This window comes from Populus alba, chromosome 11 (genome assembly GCF_005239225.2).
Source record: "Populus alba chromosome 11, ASM523922v2, whole genome shotgun sequence".
Classification (NCBI taxonomy): domain Eukaryota; kingdom Viridiplantae; phylum Streptophyta; class Magnoliopsida; order Malpighiales; family Salicaceae; genus Populus; species Populus alba.
The window spans coordinates 3,918,460-3,931,082 of NC_133294.1; the positions used below are offsets into that span (position 1 = coordinate 3,918,460).

General features: G+C 33.3%; 1 protein-coding gene across 1 annotated transcript; it reads right to left on the reverse strand.

The window, feature by feature from the left end:
- Nucleotides 1-879: 879 nt before the first annotated feature.
- Nucleotides 880-6,950, reverse strand: LOC118061384 (protein STRUBBELIG-RECEPTOR FAMILY 8). Its single transcript, XM_035074816.2, has 16 exons — nucleotides 6,551-6,950; nucleotides 5,943-6,075; nucleotides 5,779-5,850; nucleotides 5,610-5,675; nucleotides 5,446-5,517; nucleotides 5,287-5,358; nucleotides 4,638-4,709; nucleotides 4,451-4,516; nucleotides 4,306-4,371; nucleotides 3,901-4,211; nucleotides 3,261-3,517; nucleotides 2,633-2,904; nucleotides 2,417-2,552; nucleotides 2,141-2,280; nucleotides 1,857-2,013; nucleotides 880-1,342 (listed from the first exon to the last, which is right to left on the reverse strand). The coding sequence occupies exons 1-16, from the start codon at nucleotides 6,651-6,653 to the stop codon at nucleotides 1,190-1,192; spliced, it is 2,148 nt and encodes a 715-aa protein (XP_034930707.1). The 5' UTR covers nucleotides 6,654-6,950; the 3' UTR covers nucleotides 880-1,189.
- Between the last annotated feature and the right edge of the window lie 5,673 nt (nucleotides 6,951-12,623).

The following is a 12,623-nucleotide window of genomic DNA, read 5'->3' on the forward strand; positions in this document are numbered from 1 at the left end:
TCAATCAGGTCGTCGGGTCAACTCGCTAGGTTAGCCGAGTCATATCAGGTTTTTCCTTTCCCTATTTTTTTTTCAATCCAGGCTGGTTCCAGCCCTGAATCGGCCAGGTTCCGGATCGACCTACCAAGCAGGGTTCAAAACTATGGTTGAGAGGCTATTTTTGCCGGGCACAAGGAAAAAACAGGATCTCTAATGCATATGGGAGTGAAGGATAATTTATTTTTTTCTTTGTTAGAAGTTAAAATTTTTAAAGACCACAAATATTATAATTATGGGAAGATTTTAGAATACTTAATTTTTATTTCTCGTAGTCTTTATTTACCAAAATGCTAATATAAGTCTTCATATAGAAAAAACAAGAAAACCTTAATAATAGGGGTTACTGCATGGAGTAAAAATGGCGTTGTGACTATACGTTTAAAAATTGCGTTGTGACTATACGTTTTTTCTCTCTGTTACAATGGAGTTCAAAAGGGCTAATCTTTTCAAAAGATTCTTATGGGAAAAATATTCAACAAAATCAATACTAAACACTAAACCTTATTCCACAAAATATGAAGATTGTTGTTAGTCCCAAAGAAAATTCCAAAATACAAGTCTTCAAGCAAAAGACAACAACTTCTCCATCCATTTCCATTATGGAGTTTGAGAGGCACGTGGAACAACCTGTTCACTGTCTTTTTCGAGGTCAGATGTCAGCCATAATCCACTTGCTCCTTCATGCTTCCAATATGCAATGAAAGGAGGAACCACCTGCTTTTCTAACATTGTTTTTGTCTTTCCCCAGATTCCCTGCCTTTCCGGCTTTTGGTTGGCAGTTTCTGGTGTGGAGCAGCATGTTCAAATTGACAGTTCAAATCTAACTGCAGGCGAGTAATCTTTGCGAAAATGTAAATTTGCTAGGATCAAGTGGATATTCTTTTATTAGGATGCATTATATCGTAAATGTTACAACAAAAGATGAAGGAAAATTTTGGAATACAGTTTTAAATCATTTACAGCTAAAGATGGAGTTATAAGTAAGCAACTCTCAAGGTTTCAGACATAATTACATATCTTTCTGATCTGATTTTATAGCTTTTAAGCATCTTTCCTCTTTATCTGTGCATGATTTCATCGGCCATCGACTTCTGCATGGCTGTATGCAAAACCAGATGCTTCACTTCCAAGTTCAATAACGCCGAGACACTCAAAGTGATGAATCGATTGCCTCGTGATCCGGGGTTTTATATGCAAATCCTGAATCATCACTGGGTCGTCTCTTGACCACACTGGCCCTTTGCACTAGTCGTACTAATGCTTGCACAACTTCAGACATGGGAGGACGGAACTCCGGTTCGGGCTATAAAGAAAACAAAAATCAAATGGTGACCATTCTCAGCGGAGGGAGAATGATAATAAATAAAGCTGCAGGTAAAATTAAAGAACTCCATGCAGAGCATACATGTGCGTGCATATTCTGACCCATAATCACATCCGAAGGAAATGAATCAATGGAGGCAAATGGGAATGCATGTCAAGACAAGAATAGGCTCTATATGATGCACAGATGATTTTAAGCTCAAAGTTTACAAGTTAGATGAATCATCAACTGATATATTTCTCTCCAAAAATAATTAACGGAAGTATTAGATTGCTCACTGCATTTCAGGCTTCATTTTCCAGAGAGGTCAAGCTGAATAACCTTTATTTCTTTCATTCTTTTTAATTCTTTTCCAGCATGGCAAAATGACTCCAGATAACCATTTCAGAATTCTTAAGTAGAATAAACTGTCTTCCGTCTTTTACATGCTTGATTTTTCATGAAAGCTAAAGATAGGTTTGTTTTTAGTTTTGTCATCAGAATAGAAGCTTACCTGAACACAGAGGGCGATGATGTCAGCAAAACGTGAAAGAGACTTTGCAGGATACATGCCATTCAGGGCAGGATCAACCATTTTTGCCAAGGCATCGATATCATGCAGTTGAGGAGTAGCCCATCTAACAAGTGACTGCTCTGATCTCACCCTCGAACTATGAAACCCAAAAAATTGGATAAGGGATACATATAAACCAAGTTTAAGAATAACCAGAAAAATAAATGCCTAAACAAGTCTAAAGAACTAAAGCACAATAGATCAGCAAACAAGAGAGACATTACCTGTCCAGTGGCTTCCGACCGGTCAATAGCTCCAACATCACCACCCCAAAGCTGTAGACATCACTTTTTACAGTGTATATTCCTGACAGGGCAAATTCAGGAGCACTATAACCAAATGAACCAACCATCTGTGTTGAAACCTGTCAATGTGAGTCATAGTAGATCTAGTCAGTCCAAACACAACAAGAGGGATGTTAACCAAAAGTTCCACAAAGCATGAACTTAATGAAAGTTTGCATTGACAACATATAATACTATCCAATCCTTTTGCTTTACCTGTCTCTCTGTGTTTGGTGTCAGAGCAGCTAAACCACAGTCTGACAAGTGGGGATTGAGTTCTTCATCAAGTAAAATATTTGCTGACTTGAAGTTTCTATGTACAACAGAAGGCAAACAGACTTCATGCAAGTACCTGAGTAAGCAGGCTACAGTTAAGAGAGGATGTAGGGCAAGCTGTATGAGAGAATTATAATGCACACATGGATAACATACTCTAAAGCCCGGGCAGTGCCAAGTGCTACTCTAACACGTGCATTCCAAGATAAAGTCTTGCTGCCATCATCAGCAAAGTGCAGTATATCATGCAGACTCCCATTTGCTATAAATTCATAAACCAAAAGTCGCTGCCCATGCTCTACACAGTATCCTGCTAGGGAAACGATGTTTGGGTGCCTCAAGTGTGACATATTTGAAACAGCTTCAAGAAAGTTATCTTCCTCCTGTAATGACAGTGCTGCGTTGTCTATCTTCTTAACAGCCATTATCTAGCTCAATAGAACATAAGTTATTTAGTTAGCTTGCTAAAGAGGTTGGCAGAATCTGTAAAAACAAAAAAGTAACCCAACTAGAAAACTGAGTGAAGAGAAACTCTCACATTCAAGATGGCTTTATTTTAATGTCCTTTGGATCAAACGAATATTCGTGAATTAAATCAAATTACTAGATAAAGGCGAGTCAACGACTCAACAAGCACAAAAATACATGATCAATATGGTTAGCAACAGGACCCTTTCAAGTGCATGCAATAATGGCAGCTCCACTGATTCATACCAATACAAGTATAGAAACCAGCATAACTATAAGAACATAGATATCATTTTATATCCAATGATTAAGTTACCTTTCCATGAGGAAAGTCCCCTCTGTAAACACGACCAAGAGAGCCTTCACCAATTATAAACTCTTGACTAAAGCTATTTGTTGCTGTTTGAAGAGAAGCAACACTATATGAAGTGGCAGTGATGGGCGACTTCATTCTCTTTATGGATCCAGAATTCCCTAGTAATCTCTCAACCACCAATTTCTCAGCAGGCGGGGGCTTCAGATCCGTAACAGCAGCCATGTTTTTCACCCTCGGCTCTTGCATCTCTGCACCAGCTATAAAAACAATGCAACAAATGCAGTGTAAAAACCCAAGTGGTTAGGATTATTAGATGAGCTTCCAGCTTCAAACTATTAAGCAACAAAATTTTGAAGCATGTTGAATGAAGGAGGGATTCAGCATTATATTGCGCATTAATACGCAGACAAACCAGCTAATCACATTCAATCTTAATTTAGATTGACTTTTGAAGTGTCTAAAGAAAATGAACTTGACTGATGTCAGGATTTAGAAACACTAGTTTAATTGCCTCATGGATACCAGTGTTATAGATACTGCAACCCCACATGAAACCAATTAGGCAAAAATGTGGCCCCATATTCTGAAAATTCAAAAGGTTCTGTCAGAAGAAAAAAGATACAAGGGACAGAAAACCTACTATAATATGTATCAGCAGGACGACTTCCCCGGGAAGCTAGAGGATCAATTTCCTTGCCTTGATACTTTTTAACGCAAAAGACAAGAGCAAGTAGTGCAATGAGAACCAGAACCACAGAACCTAGGGCTACGCCTACAATTGCTCCCACTGATATCCCCTTATCTGACTCAGATGGTTGACCATCAGAAGATGGGGTCCTAGGTGCACCAGATCCTGGATGAGTACGGTTTCTGTGAGATTTACCAGGAGGTGGAGAGGTATATGGTGGCGGAGGTGGAGCAGGACCATTGTCAAAAGAATTTCCATTGTATCTGATTTAATTATTCAAAGAGCTTATTTAAGATATTGCAGAAGCAGAACATGATAAATTTAGCATGGGGGGATATACAGAGCATGAAAACTTACATAAAGTTTGGGATTGAACTAAGCTCTTGAGGTATCCATCCACTCAAATTGTTGTTTGCAACATTTCTGTTGAAAATGCAAGGTGCAATAAGAACATATTGGCAGATGATACATTTACAATCCCACTATTGCTTTAGGAACTTACAGAGTCGTCAAAGGCAAACCAGTAAGAACATTAAGAGAACCTGTCAGTTGATTGTTCTGAACATTGCTGCAAAGTTTAAGAATATCACAAGACTTTAATCAAAATGTCCAAGAGTTTGCAACCTTTTTATTTTGCTCAATATATATGTTATTTAGTTAATTTTGAAAGAAGTCAGCACTCTACTCACAGTGTAGAAAGATTAGACAATGAACTAAAGGAACTGGGAATATCTCCACTAAAGTTGTTGAAAGAGACATCCCTGCATGCACGGACAAGCAATAGTAAACATCCAAGAGTACTATCTATTGAAAAAGCATACAAGGGCATTATATTGTGCTGGAAACTGAAGAAAATCAAAGAATAACATGACAAAAGCCCCCATGGTAGGCAATTGGGACACAATTCATATAGATGAAATATGCTTTCCAGATCGTTCTCTGATTGGCACTATCCTTCCACCATGTTAGACACCAAAACACCATAGTTTCGCTTTTCTTGCTTGGCACTCCCCTTTACCATTCATTTATCTCTCCTAACAAGATATATTTCTCTGCAATAAAGTGAATTCTACTTCAACAGATCCCTAATCTCCTCAACAGCCTAACGCTATTGAACTTATGCCACTTGTGGATCATTCTTATTGTGTTGCTTCCCTTCCTCTTGTATTATCTTTGAATAGTCAAGTTTGTGAAGATATTATCATGCTGTGGATTTTCCATCAGCCATCATAATTCTTTGCATAGTACTGAAAAGTCAGTCGCACATGTATTCTAAAAATTAAATTTCTAATGAAAATTAAAACCCAAATAACATCTGTTTTAAAGTAAGAAACTCACATGGTTGAGAGGAGAGAAAGATTATGGAAAACATCTCCAATTGACTGTGACAGTGAATTACGGCTTACATTCCTGAAACCAAAGATGTTGAATCAGCGAATAACCTAAATTCTGCAATTTCTTGACAAAACTTCAATGCATTCAAGATGAATCACTCACAGGTAGCTAAGAGAAACCATGGTAGAAATGGAATAAGGAAGATTCCCACTCAAGTTGTTTTTGGCAAGATTTCTGCATTATACAAGAATAGAGTGAACACATTATTGAACAATAAAATCAACAGCTCGAAGAAATTAGAAACAGTTGACATGATGGAACATTACAAGCTTGTAAGATTCGGTGGCAACTGGTATGGGAGTGGATCATGAATGTTGTTGTCACTTAGATCACTGGCACGCACAAACAGCTGATATCAGCAACTCAAATAACCAATGAAAGCAATAATACAATTTCATACACCCAACAGATGAAATAAAGCATTAAATCTCTCACAATGTTCTCAATGACATGAGGTTTGAAAGCATGTATCCCATTGTTCCGTCAAGTCCTAACCCAGAAATCTGACTGTCAACAACAGCAGCACAAAACCATTGAACAAAAGAAACAAAGCGAACCACAATCAATTAAACGCCTAAATTCTCAATGCACTTTCTTACACGGAAACAACAGCTGATCCTTCACAGGTGATCCCTTTCCATGACTCTCCACATGGATCACCATCAATAATTTTCCAACTGGTCAGCTGTGAAGGACTATTCATTGAAGAGTACATAGCTTGTAGAGCTTGAACTGCAACAACAGAAAATACCTTCAATACTCAAAACCAATCAATTTAACCCCTAAAAAAAAGCCGCCGACATAAACCCCTGATTATTTCACTGTGAAATGAAGGCAAATAAATAACAAAATTGCAATCTAAATGAAATGAGAGAGCATTTCAATCATTATTAGCCTACTTTAGCCATAAAAAAAAAAAAACTATCATACTTTCATGAGCTAAACACAAAAGGTAGAACATCATTGCCAGCACATTTTCCTAGGAAACAAACACAAAATAAACTGATCTTCCAAAGAAAAAAAAACAAAAAGATTATCGTAGTAAAAGTTCATTTCTTGACTCTAGCTCACTCCAACCAAAGAAAAAGAAATAACCAAAATTCAATAACTTTAACCGCACCAATCACCATCAAACTAACAAAAAAAATCGATCAGTCAAAAAACCAAAACCCCATTAAAAAATATTTCAAAAAAATGCAAACTTTACCATCATTAGCATCAGTAGTGCATTGGACAAGAACTGGGAAATCAAAGATCAAAACTTTAACCACAAACACAAACAAAAGCAACTCAAAGTGCTTCAATGCCATTGCCTTTACCGACAAACTTATCAAGTTTGGTGTTTTTCTCTTCTGGGGTGTTTTTGTTCAGTCTAGTTTAGACTTCAGAGGTTGTTGGTGATCAGTTTGATCAAGTGAGGGAAAAGCTCATGGTTTCGTCAAATGTGGAGACCCAAGAAGCAAACAAGAAGAAGAGGAGGATGTTATGAGGTGGAGATCACAGTCAGTAGTTAGAGACGTTGTCATTAAAGACAGTGACAGCTAGAGAGAGATACTGTTTATAACGTGAGTGAAAAACTGTGTTTGTGTCTTGTTTTGGGTGTCGGCGCAAAAGGGAAAGAATTGGAAAGAGAAAAATAATTGATGCCAAGAAATATACATTTTAATGTTAATTTCAGTTCTACCAAAAACCACTTTCCAAAGTTATTGTTTATCGCTAAACATGGATCTCTTCAATAAATAAATTTCTTATTAATATTTTTAGCATAATTATCAGATTCGGGGCAAGATCTCGAAAAACAAATCCTAGTCATAGAACTAAATCGATAGATCAATTAATTTTTATGATTGTATATCTAAAGATGTTGTCGATAGAACATAAAATTATTTTTTTTAGTATATGAAAGTTGATCAAAATATTGGCAAAAGGGATTTCTAAGTGTTGAAATAAAAGGAAATTATGTAGACATAAAGAATAAGAAAAAGGTTAGGCGAGTGAGTAACGTACATCTTATACATGGATACTTTTCTCTTGTTATGGATCTTTCCTTCACCTTTCCTCTGTTTACTTTCCTCCAGTTGCGATTTCGAATTCCATTCGATGATTTGTTAATTTAATTTTTAGATTGGGCCAAGTTTTTTTTACCAGTCATGCAACTAATATAAGAAACTTGGTCGAGATTTGATTAGTTAATCTCATAACACAGTTAAATTCTTAAAAAAAAAAATTATTGTTCTTTTTTTATTTTTCTACTTAAAATGACATTATTCATGACAGTTTTTTTTTTTTTAAAAAAAGTCATTGAATCTAGTTAATTCGTTGGTCTGTCTGTTAGAAAATAATATAAATTATACCTTGAAATTTTAACCTAACAATTTAAACTTTTGGGTTGAGATGATTCTCTGATATGAAATCAGAGTCTTGATAACTAAGTGATCATGAATTTAAATATCATCATCCTCATTTATCTAATAAAAATCAAGCACAGAGTAATGTGAACCTATACAAGTTTTAAGATCAAAGAGTTTTTATTTTAAGAGATATATTAGAAAATAATATAAACTATATCTTGAAACCTCAATAACTTAATTTATTGGGTTGAGATGATTTTTGACGATGTCCAGCCTAAGACTTTAAATCGAATTATGGTTCAAAACATTGTTGGATTCTATTTCTCTCAACGCACTCTTTCTTTTCTTTTTTGCATTTCACACCACATCAAACATAAATATTGCCCATTCTCCTTTGCCTTTCCATGTTACATTTGTATTCAAATAATCTTACATTTTTCTAGTTTGTGGCTTATTAGAGACAAAAATATTACATTGATTATCTTTTGTAAAAACATTTTGGATAACTAATGTTAACTTCCACGCTTGTCTAATATTGTATACTAAATATGTGTATTGGAGAGTGTAATGGAACTGACTCCCTTGTTTGTCCCTGCATGCAAGAATCCATTGCCCATGTCTTGTTGCATAGCGAAGAGCCCAGAGCATCCTTGGAAGACAAAGAATAATGGAATGGCATCTGCGGTAGAAGATTAAAATTTAAAATTTATTTTTTTTAAAATTAATATATTTTTAATATTTTTAAATCATTTTAATGTATTAATATCAAAAATAATTTTTTAAAAAATAAAAAAATTATTTCAATATATTTCCGAATAAAAATACTTTAAAAAACAACTTCAATCATATTTTTAAATCAATTTTAAAATTTTTATTTTTTCATTGTTACCTATTTGTCTAATGAGTGTTTTTTAAACATAGTTAGAAGATGAACTTGGACGAATTAACTCGAGTTTTGAATTTTAAAAAAAAATCATAAAATGATATTCAAGTTTACGTTCAAAAAACACAACTATTTTAGCAACAAAAATCATTTAAGATAAAATCAAATCTAGATTGAATTTCAAGTTAATTAATTATTGGATTGACTCGGGAAGCTTTATGTTCTATAGCTATGGTTTTAAAAGAAGTGGTTCAGTTCATCAATGTCACCCTCAATAATTGAGTGAACAATTAGGGCAGAAATGTTACATGCTGTGCTATTTTTTTGAAGGGGCCGGACATTATCGTGTTGACTGACCAGCTCCTAGCCATGGCCCTTGCCGGCACAGACAGAAGGGGACTACGACTGGCACTAAGAGGGTTTGTGAAGATGACGAAAATGTCCACATGTGAACTGACGGTGGGAATCTCCTCCTTTTGACTTGCCTTGCTTTAGGGTTTCTTAGGGCATGAAATAAACGCTGAGAATGTTTCTTGCCCTGTTTCTTTTGCACAATTGCCTTTCTTCAATGATTTTTTTGATTTATTTTCAAGTATTTTCGGAATCATATAGCAGAGGTAGGGAATGGAGGGTCGGGGACGGTGGTCGCTGGCTGGGACGGTGGCTAGCCAGGAGAATTGCATTGTTTTCTGTGGGTGGTATAAAGAGAATTGCATGGTATAATGAATTCAAATCTTAATAAATATTTCATTTAGGGCTTAAATTGTTTTTGTCTATGAAAATAAATCTTTGTAGACTACTACCTTTATATATATATATATATATATATATATATATATATATCCCAGAATCAAAGATTGCTTGCCAACACGAAAATTCTTTCTTTTTTTTCTTGAATAGAAAGGCAAGATCATGCTCGTGATCTGTCTTGGATTCGTGAAAAACTGTTAAATAAATCAGACCATCCCACTATTGACCTTAATTATTGTTAAATATCAATTAACGAATCTAAGCACAAGATCGACCCATGACTGTTCGATAATGGCATCAGCTCACCAACCATCGTTAAAATAATTAGCATGCATACCTTCAGACTCACTGAGTAGGGGGACAATCATTTATCCTCTCCATATCATTATTTGATTTTCGAATCTAAATTTGAGTCCAGAAAATTTCTTTACAAGAACACTGTTATAAAAAGACGTGTGCCTCAATCCGATTAACTCGTGTAATTGATAATCTAAAACTAGTATTAGTTTGGTTTTTTAGTTCAGTAGAAAATTTCTTTACAAGAACACTATTATAAAAAATGTTCTATCAACCTGATTAACTCGTGAATTATAAACTAAAGTTAATATTAGTTTGGTTTCAGACAAAAATCAGTTGAACGTATCAAAAATCATATAAATTTGTTGATTTAAACTATATTTGAAAATTTGTGTCAACCTATGTTTTTAAAAAATTCAATTTTATTTATTATTAAAAAATTATTTTTTTATATGTTTTAAATTTTTTTTTAGATGCTAATCTTAAAAAATATATATATTTTTTTAAAAATCATTTTAATATATTTCGGTATGAAAAATACTTTGAAATGCTCTTTTAAAATATAAAACAAAAATAATTCTTTTTTGAGATGATTTTATCCAATAAAATTCTATCTTTTCTATATTTGCTATCTTTATTATATTATTTCAGTCTCTATCATTTATTACCACAATGGTATTGTTACAGGAACGTTTCTAAGATTATAATAAATACTTTTTTAAGGTGTGTTTTTATATGAAAATATATTAAAATAATATTTTTTATTTTTAATATTATAATTCTAAAATATATATATATATAATATTAATTTAAAACTAAAAAAAAACTTTTAAAAGTACAGCAACCTCACAAACAAAGACAACCTAAGCACACCCCCGAGCAAGTTTGGCGGGTAAGCTATTGGTGAAATGGTAACATTAATTTTTTTCCCCATGGTTGCATTTCTCAAGGCTCATTATTTGATTCTGTAGTTGTAATTAATTACTCCTCACCTACCTTTGGTAATGGGCCCCATTACATCTTATTATTCACAGTGGATCGTCAAGATAGACGACAGGTTTTTGAAGTGATTGGCTCCGCCCCCTTCCTCTAATACTACAATGTTGTTGTATCCAGTTCGTCAATTTCAATTCAGAATTTAATTTGAATTAAATCTTAATTTAAATCATATAATAATTGATCAAGTCAATCTAATAAAACAACTCATAATCTAATTGATATGATTGAAAACTATATTGTATATAATAATTTATTAAGTCAATGTAACAAAACATTCTGAAATCTTATTAATTTGATCAAAAATTAGTTCGTTAATTTTGACTTATTATAAATTAAATTTAAATCTAAATTATATAATAATTGATCAAGTCAATTTAATAAAATAATTTATACTCTATAGATCTAATCGAAAACTATAATGTATATAATGATTAATGAAGTCAATTTAACAAAAAATAGCTTATAATATGATTGATTTGATCACAAACTATATTGTATACGATTCAATAATTATAACATATGCCTTAAAACGGCCGATTTTAATGAGTTTGGTGGTGTATGTACTTTTCAATTCAAGATCATTAGTATTTGTATAATGATATTGTGCAGCCCAGACAGATTTATGTCGTGATTGACACAATTAATGCATGCAAGGAAGAGGAGATCAATTCTGAAAACGACAATGGAGAACATTAGTCAAGAAGGCAAAATAATCACGACCGTGAAAAGTAGGTGTGGAATAAAAAGAAAAGCAGCCACATGCACACAGCCACGTTGCTATAAATATTAGCAGGAAAGGCACAAAAGCAATGTTTTTATTAATCTGATGCATGTTACAGCAGACATTTCATAAATACAACATTTCAATTTATTAGAAATTCATGAAATTGACCAGTAATTTACGAGTTTATATATAGATGCAGGAAAATGTTAGAGAAAATTCAAGTTTTATCACTTGTAAATAAATTAACCATCCATGTTGGCTAGCTCACACTGTAATTAAGATGGAGAAGATTCATTCAGCTTAAAGATTTCAGATTTGAATTTCGTCATTAGTTTTTAAAGACTTCATTTCTAAAGATATATGGATGCACTGAGGCTTTTTTTTTTTTTTTTTATATCAAAATAATATAACTTTTATTTTTTAGTCAAGCAATTAGTTATGAAATCATATCAATATTCACTGATTTTCTTTTTTTGCCATTAATTTTTTTTTATCAAAATAGTATTATTTTTACTTTTTGTATAATAAAAAAATCTAATTGACTCTGGTAATCCTAATCATTCAACCTAATTCATGACCTGATCATAAAAAAATATTTTTAAAATACAAAATAGACACGTTAAATGTTTGCGGTGAAAATGGATTCAAAATATTTCATATTATATATGCACATTTAACTTGATCTTCCATTGTACACGACAAGTCATAATCTTTTCTAAATTAGTGGGGTGATGAGACACCACAATCAGCAGTGGCTTGAGACAATATTAGGTAGAGAGAAAATAATTGTTAGCAAAGCTGGATGAAGTTGAACTATGTTATACACTGCCAAAAAAGGGCACAATTTAAGCGACAAATAACTTTATACTGTTCATTCAATCTTTTTTTTTTATTATTATTATTATTTATTAATGCAAGAATGGAGGCAAAGAATCCCACAGTTGGCTAAAATCCACCTAGTTCTTGTCATTTTCTTGAATTTTAAGTAAGATATGCATTAAAAGTAGGAGAACACATGAGCACCATACTCCCAGCCAGAAAATAGCCGTCTACAAACACTTTTTTTTTTTTTTTTTTTTTGTGAGTTAATATAGAGTATAACCCGCGATTTGCTGTCGGTGAAATAGTTAATTATTTTTTTAATATGAAATAGAGAATGTGCAAACACTGCCAACATGTTTTTTAAGGTTTAATCAAATATATATAGTATTATATACATACATAAATATTAGAATGCCATATTGGCGCAAATAAAAAAATTCAATTAGAAATGCGA